Raw genomic sequence first — 23,373 nt, 5'->3', positions numbered from 1 at the left:
AACGAGGGTAACCCAATCCACAAATTATTGCAGTCTATCTCTGCATTACGTACGAAAGCCTGTATTCTGACGTGATGGTGCGAGGGAATATTATGGCAGCAACTTAGAGGCTTTAAGAAAAATTTATTTTAAATTGAACCTTATAATTAGTTTAAGTAGGTAGAACCTTTCATAGATTTTCAAATAGATTATTTTAAAACTGAAGCAAATATATAGAAAAACTAGAACACCGTTTACTTCGGTATTATCGAAGCTATAATACGCTCCACAAAAAAAAGTAGTTTGCATCCTTGCGAGATAACTTTTTAATTAAACATGACCCACAAGCCACAACATGACCTAGCCTGCGTAGCCACTGTCTTTTAATTCGCTGAACTATGTCAATGTCGTCGTATATCTCGTACAGCTCATCGTTCCATCGAATGCGATATTCGCCGTGACCAACGCGCAAAGGACCATAAATCTTTCGCAGAACTTTTCTCTCGAAAACTCGCAACGTCGACTCATCGGTTGTTGCCTCTGCACCATATAGCAGGACGGGAATTATGAGCGACTTATAGAGTTTGGCTTTTGTTCATCGAGAGAGGACTTTTCTTTTCAATTGCCTACTCAGTCCGAAGTAGCACCTGTTGGCAAGAGTAATCCTGCGTTGGATTTCCAGGCTGACATTGTTGGTGGTGTTAATGCTGGTTCCTAAATAAACGAAATTATCTACAACTTCAAAGTTATGACTGTCAACAGTGACGTGAGAGCCAAGTCGCGAGTGCGACGACTGTTTGTTTAATGACAGGAGATATTTCGTCTTGCCCTCGTTCACTGCCAGACCCATTTGCGTTGCTTCCTTGTTCAGTTTGGAGAAAGCAGAACTAACGGCGCGGTTGTTGAGGCCGATGATATCAATATCATCGGCATACGCCAGCAGCTGTATACTCTTATAAAAGATTGTACCTGCTCGATTAAGTTCTGCAGCTCGAATAATTTTCTTCAGCTGCAGATTGAAGAAGTCGAACGATAGGGAGTAGCCTTGTCTGAAACCTAGTATGGTATCGAACGGCTCGGAGAGGTCCTTCCCGATCCTGGCGGAGCTTTTGGTGGGCCTCAACGTCAGTTTACACAGCCGTATTAGTTTTGAGGGGATACCAAATTCAGACATCGCGGCATAAAGGCAGCTCCTTTTCGTGCTATCGAAAACAGCTTTGAAATCGACGAATATAGTAGCTATACTTATATTGGTCCAATAATCGCGGGTTCGATAAATGAGCAGCTTCTTAGAGAGAAAAGAACGTGGGCTTCACACAGCCTGACTGAAGACGGATTGACACGGAGTGCTACTAATACCAGCAGCTCAGGTAAACTTTGTTGTTGACTTTGCAAGAATTCCTCTTTGCGTTTCATGTCTAAAATTTCCGTATACCAACAACAAATTTATTTCAACTTATAATAAAAATTTGTCCACCAAAAAACAATAAAATTTAGTTACGGTAAATGAAGTAATAAATTAATTATTTTGTTAAACATAAGTCCGTTTTTCTTTTTAAAATGCTCATCTTTACTCAGCTTTATTATTTATTGCATTTACTGCCCATAAATCTTCATGTATTTGCACATAGTCAATTAAAGGCGAAACCAATTGGGAGTTTGTTTTGTCCGGCCCTCGTTAGTCGCACAAATCATTGAACGAACATACAAAAAAAATACGGGAATATCTGCACCGCCTTCAAACGTTGGTATGTTGCTGTATTAATAGTATCACATACAACTTTAAATACAATTCCAATAAAGAAATGAAAATAAATTATCGCTTACTTAAGACCGTCAAACTTTCTATAGTCGCCCGCCGATCGGCAATCGCTAAGGGTTCCTTGCAGTTGGTACCAAATTTCGCCAAATATGCGGAAGTTACGCGCTTTCAACGCGTATAAATAAAGTTAATGACTCAATTTGTAATGAAAAACTTTAGACCATCCTTGCCCGAGATAGCACCGAAGGGGACTCGTAGTTCACAAGTATCATCATTTGGACCAGACGTTATTGTTTTCAATTGGGTATCCGCTTATATGGAAATATATTAGTGTGGATACATACGATATATGTATATACTGTTGTCTCTTTCAAACATTTCGACTCGACTGCGTTTATATTTATCGCCTTAATTAGGCAGCAACCGCATAAGCACAATGCAAGTTTTTGTGTTAACAAAGTGCATGCTTTGGCTTCTGCTGCTTGACATCTTCCTACTGCAGAAATAACACAATTTAATGCCTTTAAACCTCACTTAGCTTTCAAATTGCGTATGGGCCGATGCAATTAAAGAATTTCCGCATTCCCTTCGTTCGTTCGGCGGATGATGCAATGCACAGTTGTCTGCAGATTGCTTGAAACATCAGAAGGCAAATTCACTTATCGCACTCATCAGTTTTTGTTACATATATTTTTGTAAGTGTGTCAAATATGAATACAAATTCCGATACGCAAGTTTCCCACTGGGCCTCACTCAGAACGTTCATTCCAAAGTTTAGTTTGGTTGAATTTAGAATTTTTTTAGCTTTGATTCAAACAGAACACAGACGAGAATTTATCATTCAAACAAATTTGGATATAATAAAAATATTCCTTTAATTTTTAGACCGACCTCCTTACGAAGCTTTCATCCATACAAAGCTTTCGGACAAATGAAAATGTAAAATGTTATTGTTTTGAAGCAAATATAGTTTTAGCTTAAAAGCTTTCATTGTTATGTAAGTATGTACCTTTCACCTGAAGCGTCAATTTATAGAGAGCTTTTACAGTTACGTTTAAATATTAACGATTTCAAAAACTTTTCGTCGAGACATAAAATTACCTTGGGATTTTATCTGAAATCTGTATTTAATCACACATCCTTTTAAATAGCATTAAATACGTGCTTATATGCTATACGTAACTGACTTTAAATAGAAATTCCATCTCTTTTTTACTTCTTTCAGGTAACCTTACTTTCATGAAATCATCCATGCGCTAGAAAATCTAATACACTTCTTTGTGACTGCAAATTGAAAGTTAAGTATAAAAGAAAATGAAATTTAATCAAAGTAAAATATTGCGTTTTCACAAAATTAATTTTTATGAAATAAATTTTAAAGAAATTTCCTATAGGTTACTAATTGCGCACAGTTAAAAACTGACTTCATAAAAATATTGAATTACCCACTCCGCAGTATTTGTGGCAATTTTGTAAAGTAAGAAAGAAGACAATGGCTTGGCGTTAAATAGCTTAATACCCACCATTTCCAATTCTGTCAGCGGGATTCACTGACGAGTATTCGAGAAATCACTTAGGCGCCCACGCGCGCTATTTGCAACACTCATATTTCAACCGACCGCAACAAAGCAGAGACACCAAAAACCCATTAAAAACAACAATAAAGCATGTACCATAAAGAAAACACAACATATTCAAGTAAGATGACTCACCAAATGGCACCTTACAAGGAGCAACATAAAATGTGGACGCACGCAAATTATTTGCAATTGCAGCAAGCGAGGCGACAATCAAACATTGCGCACTTGGCTTATTGCCGACCCAATGAAAGAAGCAGCGTTTAAAACCGGCGCGTCTGACCAAATGGCAACAGCAGCGGCGCCTTTGTTGCGCCTATGAGTTCTTGATTACAACGATTGCGTGCCACATGCCGCGTTTTCAAAGTTGCTGCTGTTGCTGCCATCGCCACCGCCACAAACTCAAACAAATACTCATAATGGCATTTCGTTTATGCAGTATTATTGCATTTTAATTTTTAATTCGCTTGCATGCGCTCAGCGCACCGATTTTATTGGCAACATTCAATTGGTGCCGCTGTAGCAATTGCAATTTCGACGGCGGTAATCAGCGCCAACAGCGCGCTGTTGCGTGCCGCCAGCCAGTTTGTTTGCTATTCGGCGCTGGCAATTGGCGGCTGATGACACTCGCCTGAGACTGCACGCGCTCGCGTAGATGTAGGCGCGCGGCAGGTATCGTTTACGCAAACGACTTAAGTTAGTTTTAATCACAAACGCGCTCGTATAGTCGCTGCAAACTCATTTTACTTGCGTGTAAATTCGATGAAATCGATTTCGCGCGATTGGGTGATGATTTCTGAAATTGCATTTGAAAATTCAAAAGCAGAAATCTAAAATAATAATCATACATAATAGCTTAACGAGAGCAGCATGTAGCACTCGATGCGGCGCGCGCTGTAACTAAAATCAGCAAATTAGCAAGATATATTGGCTGCAGACATGCGAATACAAACAAAATGCGCCGCTCTCGCCTTCATCAGCGTTGAAATATGGTGCAGGTCGTGGTTTTATACCCGGCTAAATTACTACTTGTTTATCCCCAGTCTCTCGCTAAGACTTTTCTTGCAGCACAAACGCTTTAGAATTTTTCTTTTATTGCACATGTAAAATGTCTGTGATTCGAAACTCACACGTAAGTAAAAAAATGCATTTACGTTTGACACCTAGTGGTCGCTCCAGTCGGTCGCTCGATTAACTGTCGTAGCGCTGATGTTTGGATTCTATCAGCGCTATACATTGTTGTTTAAGTTTAGGAATTTTCAGGAATTCAACTGCATTATAAACGATTGACAGCTAATATGTCATGGAACATATTATCAATGCTTCATTACTGCGGAAAAAATCTCATAGTGGTCTCTGCAAATATTGTTAAATCTTAACAAAGATGTTTAACTGAAACGACAACTCTACCAATTTTTCACCAAAATGGATAAAATAAATCTCATAAAAAAAATACATTCAGGTGTCGGAAAACACCCTCTACTAAGAGATAAATGTGCCCATAGTTGTTAGCAAGCAAATTTAAGTAAACGTACTCAACTTACAAGCGAGAGAAAATTCCAAAACTAAATTCTCACATCGATTAGGTAACTTTGCGCGGGCAACTATTTTTTCCAACAATAAGTTTTATTTTGTGTTAGAGACTTCATGTGAAATTTAGCCCAACAAATGTCAAAGCAACCAAGTCCACTGAACTGAGTGCAACAAGCTCCTGTGGCTATGGGGGCCAAAAGCTCGAAAGCCCAAATGCTTATAATTCGAAATGTAGACACAAACATAATAATTCTTATGCAAACAAAGTTTTTAGTTGAAAAGTTGCAGTCAGTGGAAGCTCGTTAAAGAATAGTAGCTGATTATTTACTTTATCGAAAAGTAACCATTCCAAATGCGATTGCCCTTTATTTGAACAGAAAGAACAAACAAACCAAAAGCAAATTAGAAAAGAATGAAATGCAACAAATAACAACAACAACATACTTGACTTGTTGGTATTTGTGTGAATGAATAGAATAACAGATAAAAAGGGAAATATAAATTTTGAAAATTTGTTTACTTTTGCACCTCATTAACGGTGCAGCCCATTGACGGCGTGAAACCGCATAGAGAACCGCAACAGCGATGCGCCAGCCACATAAAACGCAATGACCTGATTGTGGCAGAGACGCGTCGCCACCCAATCGCCACAGCAATTATCACGTGCTGTCAAACAAAGGCGCGTGCGTGTGTATATGTGTGTGCTTGAGTGTTTGAAAAGCGCATCTGGAACGCATCGTTGCACACCTTGCGGCTGTCAATTGCCCGACTTATTAGAAATGAAAATTGTTGGAGATTACTCATACTGCTGTTGGTCGGTCGCAGCGTAGCGTCTGCAAAGCGGTCACCTGCTGAGGGAGTATGGATCGGGGAACCTGCCTCTGCAACCGCCGACGCATCACGCTGTACGATGCCGGCATTCAGTGTTAATGGAAAAGCTGTTGCCTCTGGGCGCAGAGTTTGTTGCACTCACACGCCGCACACTGCACTTAACCCTCCTCCACCGAGGATGGCCATGCAGCAGCATTTACTAATTACAAATGATTTTTCAATGTTTAATTGCAATTAGTGGGTCTGCTGCAGCTGCGTATGTGTGTATGAGTGCGTATGCCATAGTGCGCTCTTCGAATCAAGCCAATCATCACCGGCATTAATTATTGTTGTTTTTTTTTGTACTTTTTTCTCTTTTGTTCGATTTATTCAATGTAAACTCTTAATCTGTTGAAAAGTGCACTCAGACTGATTGCGATATCCACGGATTGCTTTGATCTGTTCATTTAGGTGCTGTTTTCATGGACAACAACTTTCCTGTACAAGTTTAGTTATTTACTTTTTGTTTTTACATATTTGCAAGCATTTAAGAAACGAATAGATGTGACTAAAAGATCTCATCTGAAACGCTATCTCAGGGCGCACGTGGGCTCGAAAATCCGTATTATTTCAAATACGAACTTTTTCCTTCCAAAACTCCTTTTTATAAACAGTTTTTCTTCCAAAACTAATTTTTTATTAACTTTAGGAACTTATTTTACTTCTTGTTTTTTATCAAAATACAAAACTTCCGCAAGTCAAGTCGAAATTATGTAATTTGTACACGTGTTTTGATGTTTGGTTCTCGCCTGATTGGTGCAAGCGTGTTGTTTTTGTGTTTATGAAATTTCTTCGATTGACTTACTGTTGCCAATCAATTAGATATAAACAATTCGAACATAGCTTCATATCTTTGCATACCATCATTTCATTTCGTATAAAATTTATCGACATCCAGTCATGAATTTTAATTGTGACCGAGATGCGCGCATGTATATGAGAATGTACATATATGCTTTATTACTTTTTAATTTGATAAATTCAGCGTTTTACACTTTTTTCTATAATTTATTGAGTTTTAAAATGCAAAGCAAATATATAAAAATTTCGAAAAAACTATTTGTATGCAAAGCACTACTGAAATCAATAAACGAACACTGTGTAAGATATACAAAGGTACCGTTGCGCTAAATGTAAAAAATAAATTAGGAAACTATAGGTTTTCTAAAACTGCTAAATATTTGCTTTTTATTTTGGTAACTTATTTTGTTTTCTAAAGTTGATTAATATTTACGCGACTTATATCAGCAACTAACAAAGAGACTTAAGTTAGCGTTAATAAACCAAATATTGAAATACATACATATGTATGTACATCATGAAAGTCAATACTTACTAGTTTTAAATTTTTTACCCTAATAAATGTTTAGTATTTGTATTTTGCCTGCTCCATCCTGGCAGTACTATTATTTTGACTACCTCGCTAAGCTCCCAATTAGGACAACAAATTAAATTGCTGTAACAATAGTTAAGCTTTACATTTATTATAGTATTTTTTATTGCAATCTATCCACATACAATTATGTAATTAAAAATCGTACAAAATAGTAATTTCATTAATATTGTAGCATGGCAGAGAATTGTATTCAAAAATTCGACTATTATACAAGTATATTCAACTACGCCACAAAGATTAATTAATACCAAATAGTTTCCTAAAGACCTCTGTTGGAGACTAATTCATCTGCACTATTAAGAAAATAATCCGGGTGCATTCCCTTTAAAAACTACTCCCACTATTTTTTCAGGGGTGCTTGCGGCATATTTACTGCTCACAAATAAATAGATAATTTTCCTAAGAAGTACTGACTTGTAAATAAAATTGTACGAATAAGTAGTTTCTTTCCTAATTCGGCATTGCTGCATTGTTGTTGTTAGTTTATAATCCTAATACTGCCTCAACGGGTAAGCATTAAAGTCAAGAAATTAATTTCATTTTGGCAGCCAATTCATTCCAGAACGAGCTTGGGTGCATAGGAACTGCATGTGTAAATAAAGCAGTCATCCAAAGTGGCAGCAATAACAAAAATATGGAACACCTAAAGCGATACATCGAACGAGACAATATTCAAATTTCGTGCCAATTCCGCCATTGGCAATTTATCATGCTGTCATCTCATATCGAGCGGTGTGCGCTGAGCGCCAGTATGATCGCGCGATCGCAGCGCACACGACAGCACCTATTGGAGGCGCCAGACTGTGTGCAATTCAATGCACGCGTGTATGCGTATGGGGGCACGATGGTTTGTTATTGTTATTGTGGCGGCTGTGCCTTACCTGTGCCTTAATGCGGCGCGACGCGGTATCTACGCGTGTTTGCCAATAATCAATCGCTTGTGCCCCCAACAAAAGATAAACGACTTGGTCGCCGCAGCTCTTTCAGTGTAAGCTAGGCTAGTATCGTATATGTTAAGTGTATGCATGGATATGTATATGTATGTATGTGATAGCTTAAGAAAACTAATGTCACAATCATTGGCAAACGCACATTTTTCAATTTGACAGGCACATGCAACAATAACAACACAGTGGAAAAAGTTCATGCTAGTGCCTCTAGTACACAGATACAAATACGCATACACACACATTCTACAGCTTACAGTTACATACATATGTATATAAATATCTTTTTATTTAGTTTTTATAAAAGTTTTTGGTTTCTATTCATTTCGCACTCACGTTGCACGAGTACAGCGAACTGAAATGAATATGGCCACTCTACAGTTTGCCATTAGTACTCGCTGCTTGACATTATCACTGAGCACATTTGACGCTGGCGTCGATTACCCAGTGTCGTCTGTCCGTCCACTTTAAGTGTCCAGAGCCGAGCGCCGCATCGTGCCGCCGCAAATGAGTGTCAAGTTGCACGCACCTTAAATTTTTAATGGCCCTAAATGAGGTAGCTGCATTGTACCATATTCTTGTTTGTACATACACACACACTTTGTGTTGTTATGCTTATACATATTCACATACTAGGTATGGTAAGCCTTTGCGGACTCATGAGTTTATGCAAAAAATAGATTTGAACCGCCTATATTGGAGTGATTGAAAAATTGCTAAACTTCAAGGTGGGAAAAGCAGAAAAGATAAACAACGGAGGAAAGGTTGTGACGTTCATTTGTATCTCTGTTCATTGTTATAAAAGTTTTAATTCTTTTTTTTAAATTATCCAATATGTTAATTTAAAATGTATTTTTTCAAATAGTAGTACATATTTTTAATAAATAAATCAATATACAAACAAATATGTACAATAAGTAGTTATATTTTAGGAAAATTAGTCCCAGGACACAATGGAGCGAAAGAGAAATAGTCTGTAAATGTAATGGGCAATACCAAAGTGAAGTCACTTTATATAAATGATGACGACTGTGCATTTCTTATAGGAACTACAGTAAAACTACTTTTGATAACGGAATCGACCAACGGTTTCCTAGTTCTTTATAGCCAACTTTTCGCCGAATTAAAGTTACTTATGTAAAAATATTTTTTATAAAGATCAATTTATGGCGGATGTTTGCTACAGTGGTCGTATCTGATCAATGTATTCTTATATTGTAGCATTATCTTGGCGATAATCTAAGCCAGATTTTGTAAAGATATCTTATCAAACAAATAGAAAGTTTTCCATACAATAACTTAATTTTCTTCGATCAGTTTCTATGGCAGCTATATGCAATAGTAGTTTGATATCGGCGGTTCTGATTCTAATAACCAGCTTCTTAGGAATAAAAGAACGTGTTGAACTGTGGGACTGACAAGTTATAAAAATATTCGAATATATTATTAGTAAAATTTGAAGAAATCAGAAATAGCTTCATTGTTGTTTCACGCGAAAAGATAAACAGCGCAAACGTAACTCTGTTGCTCGGATCACTTTTGTACTTGGCGCCGAAATTGGCAGAGAGTGCTTTAAATGGCCAAAATAGCTACAGGTGTCTTACACTTGAGACTTGAAGACACGATTGTACCAAATATACCGAAGCGCTATTATATTTACATAAAAAACGTTTGTTTTGTTATTCCTAAGCACCAAAAGATAACACTTTAATCTACTTAAGTTATCACTTGAGCGAAACGCTTTTGCACACCTTATATTAAGTGCTTTTGCTGTGCGCTATAAAACGTCCTTGGCCTTGAATGCGCAAAGCTCACTGCTTAGGGCTAAAGATTATTTGATGGTTTGAAAAAACTCAGAAAGTGTTTGCTGACAAATTCACTATTTTTTCGGAACATTTTTGGGTAGTGACGGGGTGAAATATTTTTAGCTCGTCGACAGTATTTTACTTCATAAGTTTTGTCTATGCAACGGCGAAAGCTTTTCAAGTACTTACGTGTTAACTAATAATTATTAACATATAATGATAACAATAATAAGTTCGAGAATTAAGCGTGTACCTTATATATATATATATATTTATTTTTGGATTATCGACCGGTTTGGATATTAAATGAATATAAATAAGAAATCACCGGTTGTCTTTTACTTCTTTGAATATGATTTAATACTCAAATTTAGTCAGAAAATTTTTTACTGGCCCATTTTGTTATTATGAAACGTATATATCTGTGATCTCACCGAAAAATGATTAACCATTGAGCATACAAATGACGACTATTTTGCTAATTAATCGATCAATCAAAACATAATATATCAAGGCATGTCAATCATGAAAGGGCTGCGTATAAATAGGACCAAAAGCTTTCAATAAAATAGAGAGGCAATTGTCAACGAAATAAAACTTATTACTGAAAACTGGTTTCAATGCAGGGTTTGGTCGGAGTCCAAAGAATTGTATAGAAAATTTCAATCAATCAAGTGAGCTAACAAATTGATGCTTTTCTAATAGACAAATCAATCAATAGATCGGTCGATTTTGTGTTTGCATAGGAAGTGGAAGTGGCTCTGCTGAGATTGTGGTCCATTAACTTTTGAGCGTATGCAACAATTGCTATACAATTGATAAGTGCCTCAGAAGCTTATGTAAAGTTTTTATGGTTTCAACAGTTGCCTCTGTTATACTGCTGCTGAGGTTTTAAATTTTTTAACTTCAAATCGCTTGTAACTACAATTTTAATCTTTACAACCAATGCATTTTAAATAATTCGCTCTTCCGGTTAAAGCCGACGCTTGGTTACCGCTCTCTTTAGCATACTTACTTACTATTCCTAAAATAGCCAACAACTTCGAAAGAGACTCATGACTGGTATAAAGGCTTGAGTGTTGTGGTATAAAATTAAGTATGGTTTTAATGATTATCCAAATATTTTTTCATTATTAAAATGCTTAAACATCGAATTTACCTTGTTTTCATCAAAATTTTGTTTATTATAATATTAAATGTTTCCAATTTCATACAAAAACAAATAGGGTATGGCTAAGTTCGGGTGCAACCGAACATTTTATACTCTTGCAACTTGCAAAAATCAAAGCCGGGGAAACACTTTAAGGTGTAAAACCAATCATATAGAGTAAAGTCAACCGGATGTTCGAAAATCCTGATATTAGTTATATGGCGTCTTGGCCAAGTTTTTGCTCAAATTTAACCATTTTTGACACAAAAATACACTGTTATGGGTACAGTTATATATATATAATTTTCGTTCAAAAGTCAATTATTGGTACCGGGGTCTAAATATTCAGTACCTAGGGGCCTAAATGCTTTTATTGGATTTAAATATTTTTTTATCATAAGGTGGCACACACTAAAGACATTATTAGTGCGCAGCTTTTATTATATTAATTGCTTCTTGATTTGTGTACTGGAAACTGAACGAATGAAGTGGAATTTAAAGTTGTGCTATATGGGAAGTAGGCGTGGTGAAATATGTAACAAACACAACATACCAAATTTTGTCGTAATCTGTTAGTCGGTACTCGAGATATGGGGTTTCACCATAATCGTCCAATTTTCACACCGGCTCCTATAACGCACTGTCATATCAGCTCGGTGGTAAAATTTAATGTCTTTGGCCCATTTAGTTATTAATTTATCGCGCTTTTATTAGTTTTGAACAGTACCGTTATATGGCGAGTTAGCGGGGTTTTCATCCAATTTCATCCATTTTCACACTATAGTTAGGAGTTTTCGTAATATTCATGCTAAGCGAATTTGGTTTTTGTAGTTTTAGTAGTTTAGGAGATATGCACATTAAACATATTAGAGGGCGGGGCCACGCCCACTTTTTCAAAGTTTCACAGATGTCCTGCAATCCCTTGTGGGAAAACTGATGAGTTAATAGTCTCAAGTTTTACGAGTTCTGGAAGTCAAATATTGGTAAGAGAAGAAGAGTACTCGCGAAATAGACAGTATTGTCAAAAAACACTGTTCGCGCCCGAGCTGAAATAAAAATTGCTCGGAGTATCAAGGAAGAAATTATGAATATTAAAAATAGTTTGGCTACATCAGCAGCTATGCTGTTTCAGACTATACAACACAGTTAATGAAAAATATGAGGTTAGGGGTAAAAGTACCTCTTGAGCTTTCACAAAATTTCTTACTTTTTTCAAACAGCCTATACATATGTATATCTTACTCTCACTTTTGTATGCAACTTAAACGATTAAATAGTTTAGGGGATATCCCCTAAACCACTTCAAAATCAAAACATCTCCTGTATACGTGCTTTTGATTGTTCACTATACATACAAGTATAATGTAAATGCTATTGTGAAAAGTTATACTACATATATAAATGTGTGAATAAAAATCACCATGAAAACGTTGCAGCAATTTTCTCATATTTCTTCAAAACTTATCTAACAGTTTATAATAGTAATGTAGATGAGTTTGTGCAATCGTGCTAGTCATTATATGTAGTTTCAAGTTGCAGCCACCAGCGAGGAGCAACAATAAAACCTCTGTGTGTCTGTGCCACAGTTAGAACCGTGAGAGTTGAGAAGTTTGGCTTACTTGCACTTTGCCACCTTCAATTCAAGTCATTCAGCGCCTAACAACAAGACGCAGCGCTGCGCATTCGCAACAAAGCATATCAAGCAAAATGGTTTCCAACTGCGTATTAGGGCGCATGCGCCTCCGTGAGCATAGCTGGCTTTTTAATTTCGCTGTATCCTTGAATGGCTGTCAGTTTACATGACTTTTCCCTTGTCTTTTAGTAAATCATCAGCGTCAGTTAGTACGTCAGTCCATCAGCTGTTCGTGCAACTGTTTGTTTACCCACTCATCCATCCAAATGTCCATCCGATTCACCGGCCATCCAACTAATCAGCCATCCGGATGGTATTCCATCCAAATGCACATCCATCCAAATTTACAACTATTCAAATAGCTGTCCAACTGTTGCATTCCAAGTGTGCACATCTGTTTCGTGTCCGCCTGCGTCTTGTTATCAGCTTCGCTATCCGCGTCTATTCTGTATGCTTTTTTAGCAGAAATCATAGCTTATACATATGTCTGCAGTGTACTGCTCGACGTACGCTTTGTTACACGAAAACCTTTTCCTTGTTTCTTTCATTTTCATTGCCATTTTTTCCGATTGTCTGCTGTGAAGGCGTGCTGTGTGGAGTGACTGATTTTGACAACTTTAGCAAACGCAACAGCGATTTTTTTACACTATTTGGCATGAGAAAAATAAAATGATCATTTATGACCAGTGAAAGAATTGAATTTATGCGCCTTACTACTGCTAACCAATTTTAAATTGATTTCTGCGCGACAAAAAAACTAATACACCCTCATTAATAAAGACATATATATGTACGTACATATGGATGCTCCTTTTGCCTTCTTCAAAACTTTTATGTCGTTCACTAAGCAATTTCGTATTTTTAGTTTAGTGTAAACACGATTTTTGTGTAAGGCATTTTGTGTAAAAGCACTTTGATCCAATGCTTTTTATATATTTCCAGCAAGAAATTAACAACACTCATAAGATTATTTATCCTTGCAGGCACAAAAACTAGTACAAGTGCGTTTTGACGTCCTGATTTGAGGTACAGGTTCGCCCATCAAAAAAAATTTGTAAAGACCAGAACAAGTAATAGTTTGAAAGTGCCAAGTCTGGAGAATATGTGGTAGCACATCCCATTCAAAAATGCAAAGATTTTAGATCAGACTTGTGTGAGGTCTCGCACTTTTCTGGTGGAACACTACACCTTTTCTATGATCAATTCTGGGTTCTTCTGTTTGAGTGGTGGTCCAGCTATTGTTAAGCAAAAGCTCAAAATGCTGCTATAAGCAAAACTAAGGAATGGATTAGATATGTATATGAGCTTACAAAAACGATATAAATACATATATCACTGTGGCAATGCAATGCTATTTCTTTTTATTTTTTATAGTGTACTAGGGGATCCGGCCACGCGTAGCTGTGGTATAAATTTTATACTATTATTCAAATAAACTATTTAATACAGTGAAAAATTTATTTACGAATAAAGGCGAAAACGTTTTTGTCGGTATAAGAATGGATTGTACTTGAAGTTTAATTTTGAAAATGTTCATACATACAAATAAAAATTTCATTGGAAAAAATAACGAATTTAAGGTTGCTTTCTCAATGTCTGGCTACCAACGTTTTTGTCCAGTTGTCCGCTTAATAGATTGTACTTAATACACATCAACAATGTGCATGCTTAATGTAGATGTCCGTTTGACTGTATTCTTTATTTATGAATTGTTTTAACTATCCTATCTTCTAAAATGGTTCGAATTTACTAAAATGGTTAAGTAGTTTAGGAGTCCATCGCTGACAAACAACGTGACACGGACTTTTTATATATACAGATTTTGGGTTTGTAAGGAACAACTCGAAGATAACCTAATTATTTATAACTATTTTGTCAACTAATTCAAGACAGTTCAAGTTTTTAGTTAATGGTTAGCTTATCAATATAAAATAATAAAAAATACATTAAAAGTAAAAATTTAAACAAATATTTCATCACTTTGCTTTGCATCTTCTAGACAGAATAATTCGTCAACATGCTGTTTTCTTTCTTTCTCTTTCTTTTGACATTTCCCCAGAAATTTTGCACTCAGTTTAAGTATAAAGTCATGACAGGCCAGTACTACATTAATATGTATAGTTCTGGCACGTTTATTGTGCCGTAGTATTCGCCCCCAAAAATCTAAATCTTTTACGTTATGATCCTTTGCGTCGAATAAGGCGTTTTATTTATTCTTTTTTATTTAACCAATGCGGCTTTTTCTTGAAATACTACTACTATACTACTGTGAGTAAAAATTAGTAAGACTTTGTTCATAATTTTAAAATTCTTAATTGATTCATCAAAATCTATGTCGTCCCGCTCAAAGTAATCTCCCTTGGCCCCAATACACTTGTGCCAACTTGTCTACAATTGAACGGTTTGAACTTTAGTAAAAGTTGAGATATCTCGATTAAACTTAGTATTTGAGTTCCTTAGTACAAAAAAATTTGAGTTCGTAGATGGGCGTAATCGCACCATTGCCACGCCCACAAATCGGCATTAACCGAAAATATGTATATAAAGTGCCATAACTAAGCACTAAATTAAGATATGAAACTACAATTTGGCACAGGGGATTGCAGTAGCAAGGAGCACCTGTGGGAAAAAAATTGGGCGTGGCCCCGCCCTCTAATAAGTTTAATGCATATGTCTCCTAAACCACTTAAGTTACAAAAACTAAATTTGCTCAGGAACATTACTAGAAGTTCTAGCAATATAGTGAAAATAGGCGAAATCAGAAGAAAATCCCGTTCACTCCCCATATACCCCGTACGGTTCATAACTACTAAAAACGCGAAAAGTCAATTATTTAATGAGCCAGAGACGCAACCGGAAAGGTATGACAAGGCTTTATAGGGACCGTGGTAAAAATTGGACGACGGGCGTGGCACTGCCCACTTTTTGGTGAAATCCCATATCTCGGGACCCGACTAACCGATTTCAACAAAATTTAGAAAAATAGGAATATGAACTATATCCCGGTGTGGACGAAATCGGACTACAACTACGCCTACTGTTAAAAAAATAACAAAATCTATTTAAATCCAATAAGAACCATTCAAGCCCCTAGGTATCGAATATTTAGACCCCGGTACCTATAGTAGACTTTTTACCGAAAATGTCGATCAATGTGTGATATATATGACTGAAATTAAGAAATAATCCTTCTCTTATAATGGTATATCTCTATGTCAAAAAAGGGTTGAATCGGACCAATACTTCTCTTAGCCCCCATATACGTAATATGAAGATATTCGAACCTCCGGGTGACTTTGTACCGCATATAACGGCCATTATGTTAGTTATCCCAATGAAAGTAAAAAAGCGTGTTTTACTTATAACAGTGTATCTTTGTACTTAAAATATATACATTTTTTAGCTCCTACATAACTAATATCAGGATTTTCGAGCTTACAGCAGTCCTTACTCTATAGAGACTTTATAAATAGACTTTAAAGTATTTCTCTGGCTTTGATTTCTGCAAGTTGCAAGAGTATCAAATGTTCGGTGTTTTTTCTTTGTTTAAATTAGTGATTGTATAAATAATCGTGCTTTCACTTTTCTTAATCCCAACCAATCTTTCATAATAGTTTTCACTGAAATAAAAGGGTGTAAATTAATCGAGTTAGGCAATGAATAATATTGTGACTACTAGATATTACTACTTCAAGAGCTCAATCTGAGAACGTTACATTCAGCATAATTTATGGTCTATTCTTCGTTTCACTGCTGCTTAGTGAACATTGTTCTTCCACATTAGCCACAGTTTGGCATAACAATGATTTTTTTCATTCCTGTCAAAATATAGTACATCGATGTCTCGATGCCACTATGTAAGGAACTTGATTTCTTTTGCGTGGCCACCACGAGCACGCTTGCAGAAGTCCAGACGCTGAACCCAATTTTCGACTGTTTTCAAGCATAAGTACTGCTGCAATTTCACGTTCGATATTCGTACGAAGTTCAACAATCGTCGCTGGCAGTGCCACCATTAACCAATTGACTGGGCCATTTCGTCAGATAACACGTTTACCAAACATGGCACTTCTTTGCTTCACTGGCACGGGAACATTTTGTACTCGTGCATACAATGCCTGTGGATTAAAATTTTTCCACTAGACTCAATTGTTGATCTGACAGAACAGGTATGACGACCTTAAATTGGACGTAGTGCTCTTAAAGTTGAGGCCACTGACTCCGAATTTCGGTAGAAAATTTTTTATAATTTTCATGAGGCAAACCTTACTGGAGAGAAATGTCAAAAGAGCGGTAAAGATATGACGTCATTTGCTGTCCCTATCGGTCTACTTTTGCAGCGTCACTATTGAAAAACCCGTTATATACGTACATGAATATGTATAAGTGGAAGTTTTACCGACAGTGAGTCAATCTTTTAAATTGCTTAGATTCGTTTAAAATTGCAAATATGTTTTTTAATTGATCAGTGACAGCCATTTATTTTCATCGGTAGCAATTTGTGTGGCATGTAACTTCTTCGATAATTGCTGCGTTGGAAATTTTGTAAACGACTCAGCAAGCAATTAGCTAACCTTTCAGCACAAAAACGATTAAAATTATTCTGTAAATTCATAGGCATGCACATACACATGCATAAGTGCATGCATTATTTGTACGACTTTCAAATAAAATTGTTTAACATTATAAGAAGAAACGCATGTATTAACAATAAATTCAGACCATTGGGAATTATTTATAATAACTGGTATTAGCCATTATTTTTAACTCTAATTTTAATGTAATCAGTCGTTCGGCACTCAGTACCGGATATGATATAGTAGAACAACATGATCGCACCATCATAGGTCAGCTGGAACTACAATGTAGATTTGACATATGTACATATGTTTCTATAATTGTTTTATTTTGAAAGTGACTCACATACCGGTCTTTCGATTGTTTCTATTAAGTCTTGTTCTTTAGCCCTTGTTTGTGTTTTTTAGCATTCAATTTTAACTACGTTCTATTGTTTAAGTACTATCATTGACAAATCATATTCAAAGGAACAAATCGACGCAAAAGTTTTCAACAAAGCAATGCTAATTATTATGTTGATTTCTAAGATGGCGTTGAAGAATATGTTCGGGTTCGTAACAGAATCCAAATTTTCTAAACTAAAAAAACATATATACGTAACATTTTCAATACAATAACAACAATTTTGTAAACACGTAAAACATAAACATCAATTCCTTAGTTTAGCGCCTTCATTAGCGTTAACTGAATGTGTTTTCTGGTCACGTTCTGAGTTCGCACTTGCCAATTTAAAGCGTCTAGACGTTGTACGATAATACGGATCAGACGCCACTTGTTAACATAGTAGTTACATGGATGTAAATCTATAGAATGTACTCTTGCAATCGTCAATAAAAAAGCAGATTACATATACATACATACATATGATATTTGGAGAGATTTCGATAGAATTACAGATATAATATGCCCCGGCAATCTTTGCTGGATTAATTAATACAAACTTCTGTTATTCCTCATTTTAGTGGTTCCTTGAAGTGTTCCTCTTTAAAGATTCTCCACTTTTAGATTTCTATATTTTGGCATGCATTTTGTTGTTATAATTATATATTGTATTTTTATGTAATACATGTTGCTATAATGTAATACTACAGATTATAACTAACGTTTTGTTCACCTAACGGTTGTGACTAGTCGCATTCCGCGTGACTGTCTGTCTTCCAGTTTAGTTAATTAAGATATCTAATTGAAACTTGGTACCGTGTTCCTTGGCAAAACATTTGTCACTACTGAGCACTAAACAAAGATATAAACCTGAAATTGGGTACAGGCGATTGAAGTAGAAAGGGCAGCTGCTATACATTTTCATAATTATCTCCTAAACCACTAGAGCTACTATAACTAAACTCGATTAGGCAAATTTGTAAAAGAATTCCTACAAGCAGTGTGAAAATTGATGAAATTGAATGATAACACTGCTCTTCCTTTATAACGGTTTCATCAAAAACTACTTCAAGCACGATAAATCAATAATTAAAGTTTACATCCATGAGGACTTTAAAGGGGCCGGTGTCAAAATTGAACAATAGGCGTTACACCGCCCAGATTTAGGTGGAAACCCATTTCTCGGGATCTGCACGACCGATTTCAAATAAATTAGGTTGATAGCATAAATTTGACATATCTTTAATGCAGTGGGCGAAATTGAATCATAACCATAACTGCCCGCATTGCGAAATTTTAAATTCCACCTGTTCTTTCACTTTCCAGCATAAAAATTAAGCGCCAAATTACCGAATAAATGTACTGCAGTTCCTATTACTAACTTTTTGTCGGTCAATCTATGAGATGTATTTCAACTCCTATAGAGGCTAATTTTTCAACGTCCGTCTGATTTTATACCATAAGTTTCGGTCAACGTATCAGTTATCTTAATAAAATTGATTTTTCTAACAACAATGTATATTTTTGCCTAAAATGAATAAAATCTTATGAAAATTGTATGTATGTAACTAATATTACAATGTTCAAACATTCGGTTGATTTTAGTCGTTATATGTTGGTGATATATACATATATATATATAACATATATCGTATCTCGATTAAACTCAAAGAGCAGGTTTTTCTGTTAATAATATGAACGTACAATACGGAGTATACTATAGGTTAAAGCCGAAGATTCGTTTATATCTGAAATTATACTATATGTAATTTTTATCGCTACTCTAACAAATCGGCTCTGATCTTTAGCAAGAGTATAAAATGTTACACCCCAAATTAACCCGTTCTTACTTGTTTATTCTTTCTTCCGTTTCAAATGCATAGTTCTTAGTATTTTTAACGATTGACATCCGAATTCTCTGGACCGCTTTAAGACTTGCAACTTATTTATCTCCTCGCGCTTCATTTCACTTTTCATTAGGCTATACTCGTACAATGAGTTGGTAAAGCTTCTACTTTGAAGCAAAACTTTGCGGCGAATATCAAGACATATTGGTAAACTTGTATAAAGTTTTCGATCTATAAAATATCAGATATAATATACATATAAAACAAATATCTATTTTTACCAAAAAATATAAAAAGTAGGCCTCAAATAAGGTCGGTCGGCAAGTTTTCGGTTTCACCCCAAGTATTTATAGATGCCTCGGACTGAGGATATACATAAGTCTTACAATTACATTTCAGAATAGCTAGAAAAGGCGTACTTCAAAAAAGTCTGATCATGCAATCAATGGGAGTTATTCCCAGAAAACACGTTATTTTTGCACACAGTGCGCTCATGTGCAGACATGTCATAGATACCAATTTGCCAAAACGCCTTCGGCAATAAAGTATGATTTTTAATAAAAACAAATCATTTTAAACCTCAATTAATACAGCAGATACCAACCCAAAGTCAAACGTACAAGTAGTGGCAACTAAAGTGTTGCAACAACAGTGCTCTTAGACTTGCAACAGGCAATAGGAGTAGTAACACCACCAGCTGCCACTTGCAATGAAAATGCATTGCATTGAATATTTTGTGCTAATTTTTTTCAACAACGCTCCTCTCGCCATTTCCCGTCTAATGGCCAAGCGCGCACAGGTCCGTGCTGCAGCGACGGAGTAAACAGAAAAAAGCGAAATCTTCTTTCGTAGCAAATTAATTTTCCTGCTGGCCAAAACGAATTAATCACCTAAATGCGGCTGCCGCCTGATGTCGCTTTCATTGGTGTTGCTGTCGCTTGTTCACTTGGCCTGCGAAGCACTTGCCGAGTTGTTGCGGCTGCTGCTTGCCACTGTTGGCATGCTAATGTTGCTACTACCGCATGGCTATCTGCTACCTGTTGCCATAGTGCCCTCAAGGCATTAAACTCATAGTTGAGCCGCTTGGCCGAGACAGGTGCGCGCGGTATCGACAGTAAATCGACTAACGAGTTTTGCTGTCTTTCCATTTTTTGTTGCAGTTGTGATTGTTGCTTACCTCTTGCAAAAGTTCACTAAGATTTTTCATTTCCGCCAAAGAATGAAGCAAATGACCGCCGTGATCTGTGGAAAGTCAGACTTTATTTTTAAATTGTGGCACCCTCAAGAATTTGAAAAACAACAAGAAATCAAAAATGTTTGGGAAATTGTTTCAGAAGGAATTAAAATGTGGTATAGTCCAGATTCAGATAGAATTACTAGTCCAGTATTCAGCTTTGATGGTGTTGAGATTGCTCCAACTACTTGCTTCAAGTATCAAATGTCCGAATATGCTTAAATAAATTTGTAAATTGGAAGAAATATAGTTTTCACTAATCTCATCTGCACTACTTTCTTTACAGTTATACCGAGAAATCCTTCGACTTTCCATCTTCAATGGCCATTTGCTGCCATGTCCAGGGCTCGTGAGTTGGCCTTACTTGAGAAATGGACTGATGCTGCTGCCGCAACTGCCACCAACACTTTCCCACCCCTCGCCTCACCCACCTCGCCGAAGGCAACGAAATTTTGCTGTTGCCCGAATCGGCGCCGCTACAACTTGAAGCAACCAAAGGCGAAGTCCACCTTAGACGCTCGCAATATTTTCTTGGATAATGATTTTACGTACATTGATGATGTCGATAGGCAAGGTGATAGCAACAACCACATCAGCATCAAAGGTAACAGCGGCCGAAGCTGCAGTAGTGTGCGACGTTGCGAGGCGCAAAACGGTAACACCGACAACTGCACGGACAGCGTAGCGTTAGTCAACCTTAAAGAATTAGACGGACATCAACGTGAAACTGACAAGTGGCTGCAATTGCAACAACAGAGCAGAGAGGGGTCTACTGCTACAATCGTCGGTAATAACTTTGCAGACGATTACGATGATATCTGTGATGTTGTCGACAATGCCGGAAATCGTAGATTGCGCCTAATGAATGCAGCGCCACAATTGCCAACAATACAGCAAAAGCAGCAACAACACAAAAGAGTAGAGTTAGCAACGCAATGCCACAAAGCGGATCATTTGCAACAAATGCGACATGACAAAAGCTTTCATAATAATAGCAGCGGCAACACAAGCGCCAATGATAAGAGCACTAGTAACAATAACAACATCTGCGATTGTGAAAACGACAAGAGCGATGGTAATAACGGTAGCAACGCGCTGATTGCGGACAATTGTCAACCGAAAGTAGTAGGCGGCAGCAGCACAACAACAGCAATTACAACAACAGGAGAAGTTGTTGGCAACAATTGTGCGGGCGCATGTAAAAGTGATAAAGGTGTTGTTTGTGAACAACAACAAAAACAACAGCTGGCTAACGACGGGCTGGCCGACGACCACAAGAACGATCAACAAAAAATCCAAAGACTTAGCGATAGTGAACTTAAACATAGCAATATTAATTGTAAGGAACAACAAACGCAACAAAAACAACACTGTGTAAGTGTTAACATTACAGGCGACAGCCGTGACTTTAGTGAGCTACAAGCGCGCGTTAATTGCCAACTTGACTCATCTACAACAACGACCGCGCCCGATTCGAACCGATCGACTGCACAGCAAAAACAAAGCCAAAACAATAGTATCAACTATAACAACGATAAAGCCAACAGCAGCGAAAGCGACAGCAAAATTGATTTGCAGAATAAAATGACAATAACCACAACGAATGCGGCGAGTCGCAAGCATTCGCGCGTCGAGTGTGGGTTGAGATCAACAGCAACAACCCCAGTCACAAACGCATCGACAGCAACAACGAAGGACAGCGTCGCGACAGACAACGCTTCCACAGCGACCACAACGGAAATTGCGCCCTGCAGTGTGAGAACAGCGACGAACATGACTAGCAACACTGCAACAACCGACATGCCTACGTCCGCGTGCGCGTCCGCGACGAACACGGCAATAACAACTCTAGCAGAAGTCGCTGCAATGCACTTTCGCAACACTGCTGCATCGCCAACGCCATCGTCGCGCCCATCAACACCCTCCTTAACAACTGTGATCAAAACAACGCTGGTGAAGCGAACGCCTTCGACGGAATCGTCAAAAACTCCATCGCCAGTCACTACACCAACAACAATAACAAAGTCTATTGTCACCGCGACAGTGTCGGCACGAGCTTACAATAGTGTGGGCAACGCTCGAGCGGGAGGAGAAGTAGTTCAAGACAATGCGCAGGAAACTACGATGGCTGCGAGACCGCGCACATCCGTAAAACAACGCATTGCGGCCTTTGCCGCTGGGAATGGTGAGTGTTCAGCATAAGGGGTATATAAATGTTAGAGGAAAAGGCGTAACGATTTAAGCAAAATAATTTCATAATTCATTTTAATGTATTGACACATCGTGTTATAAACTGTGGCTCGGGGAAATTTTAATTCGTCTCCGAATGGAGATGTTTCGATCGGGGCTAAATGACTAGAACTAAAGAATACTTAGCATTAGGATGGGAATAAAACCGCGTCGAAATAATTCAATTATTTAAGGTCCTATTTTAGCGTGGTTGGTAGTTGATTAAAGAACGCCGATACATTTTGGTATATTATTCTTCGGGATACTTTTGTAAATTATTAGAAAAGGGAGTATACTACATGTATATATAGTATTGTATCTTAAATTTTTGATATTTTTAGACTATGATGAAAAGTAGTCAGTGTTTCAGTTGTCATGCTCAATACATATTTTGTCGCCCTAGGCTGCTCCAAAAACGTTAGTTGCAATACTTAACATCGGTCCTAAAGAAT

The 23,373-nt window shown here is 37.0% G+C and overlaps 1 protein-coding gene across 5 annotated transcripts in view; it reads left to right on the top strand.

Moving 5' to 3' along the window:
• LOC105233785 (rho GTPase-activating protein 7) overlaps positions 1–23,373 on the top strand; it is a 248,151-nt gene that overhangs the window by 139,148 nt on the left and 85,630 nt on the right. For all 5 annotated transcript variants that reach the window (XM_049447126.1, XM_049447128.1, XM_049447127.1 and 2 more), the window contains one exon: positions 20,979–22,877. In XM_049447126.1, the coding sequence (XP_049303083.1) occupies positions 21,029–22,877 (1,849 nt within the window). In that variant the 5' untranslated portion in view covers positions 20,979–21,028. The remainder of the gene's footprint in view (positions 1–20,978; positions 22,878–23,373) is intronic.

Source organism: Bactrocera dorsalis, chromosome 2 (genome assembly GCF_023373825.1).
Source record: "Bactrocera dorsalis isolate Fly_Bdor chromosome 2, ASM2337382v1, whole genome shotgun sequence".
NCBI lineage: Eukaryota > Metazoa > Arthropoda > Insecta > Diptera > Tephritidae > Bactrocera > Bactrocera dorsalis.
The sequence above is the reverse complement of the archived record's forward strand: the minus strand, read 5'-3'. Positions and strand labels throughout refer to the sequence as shown.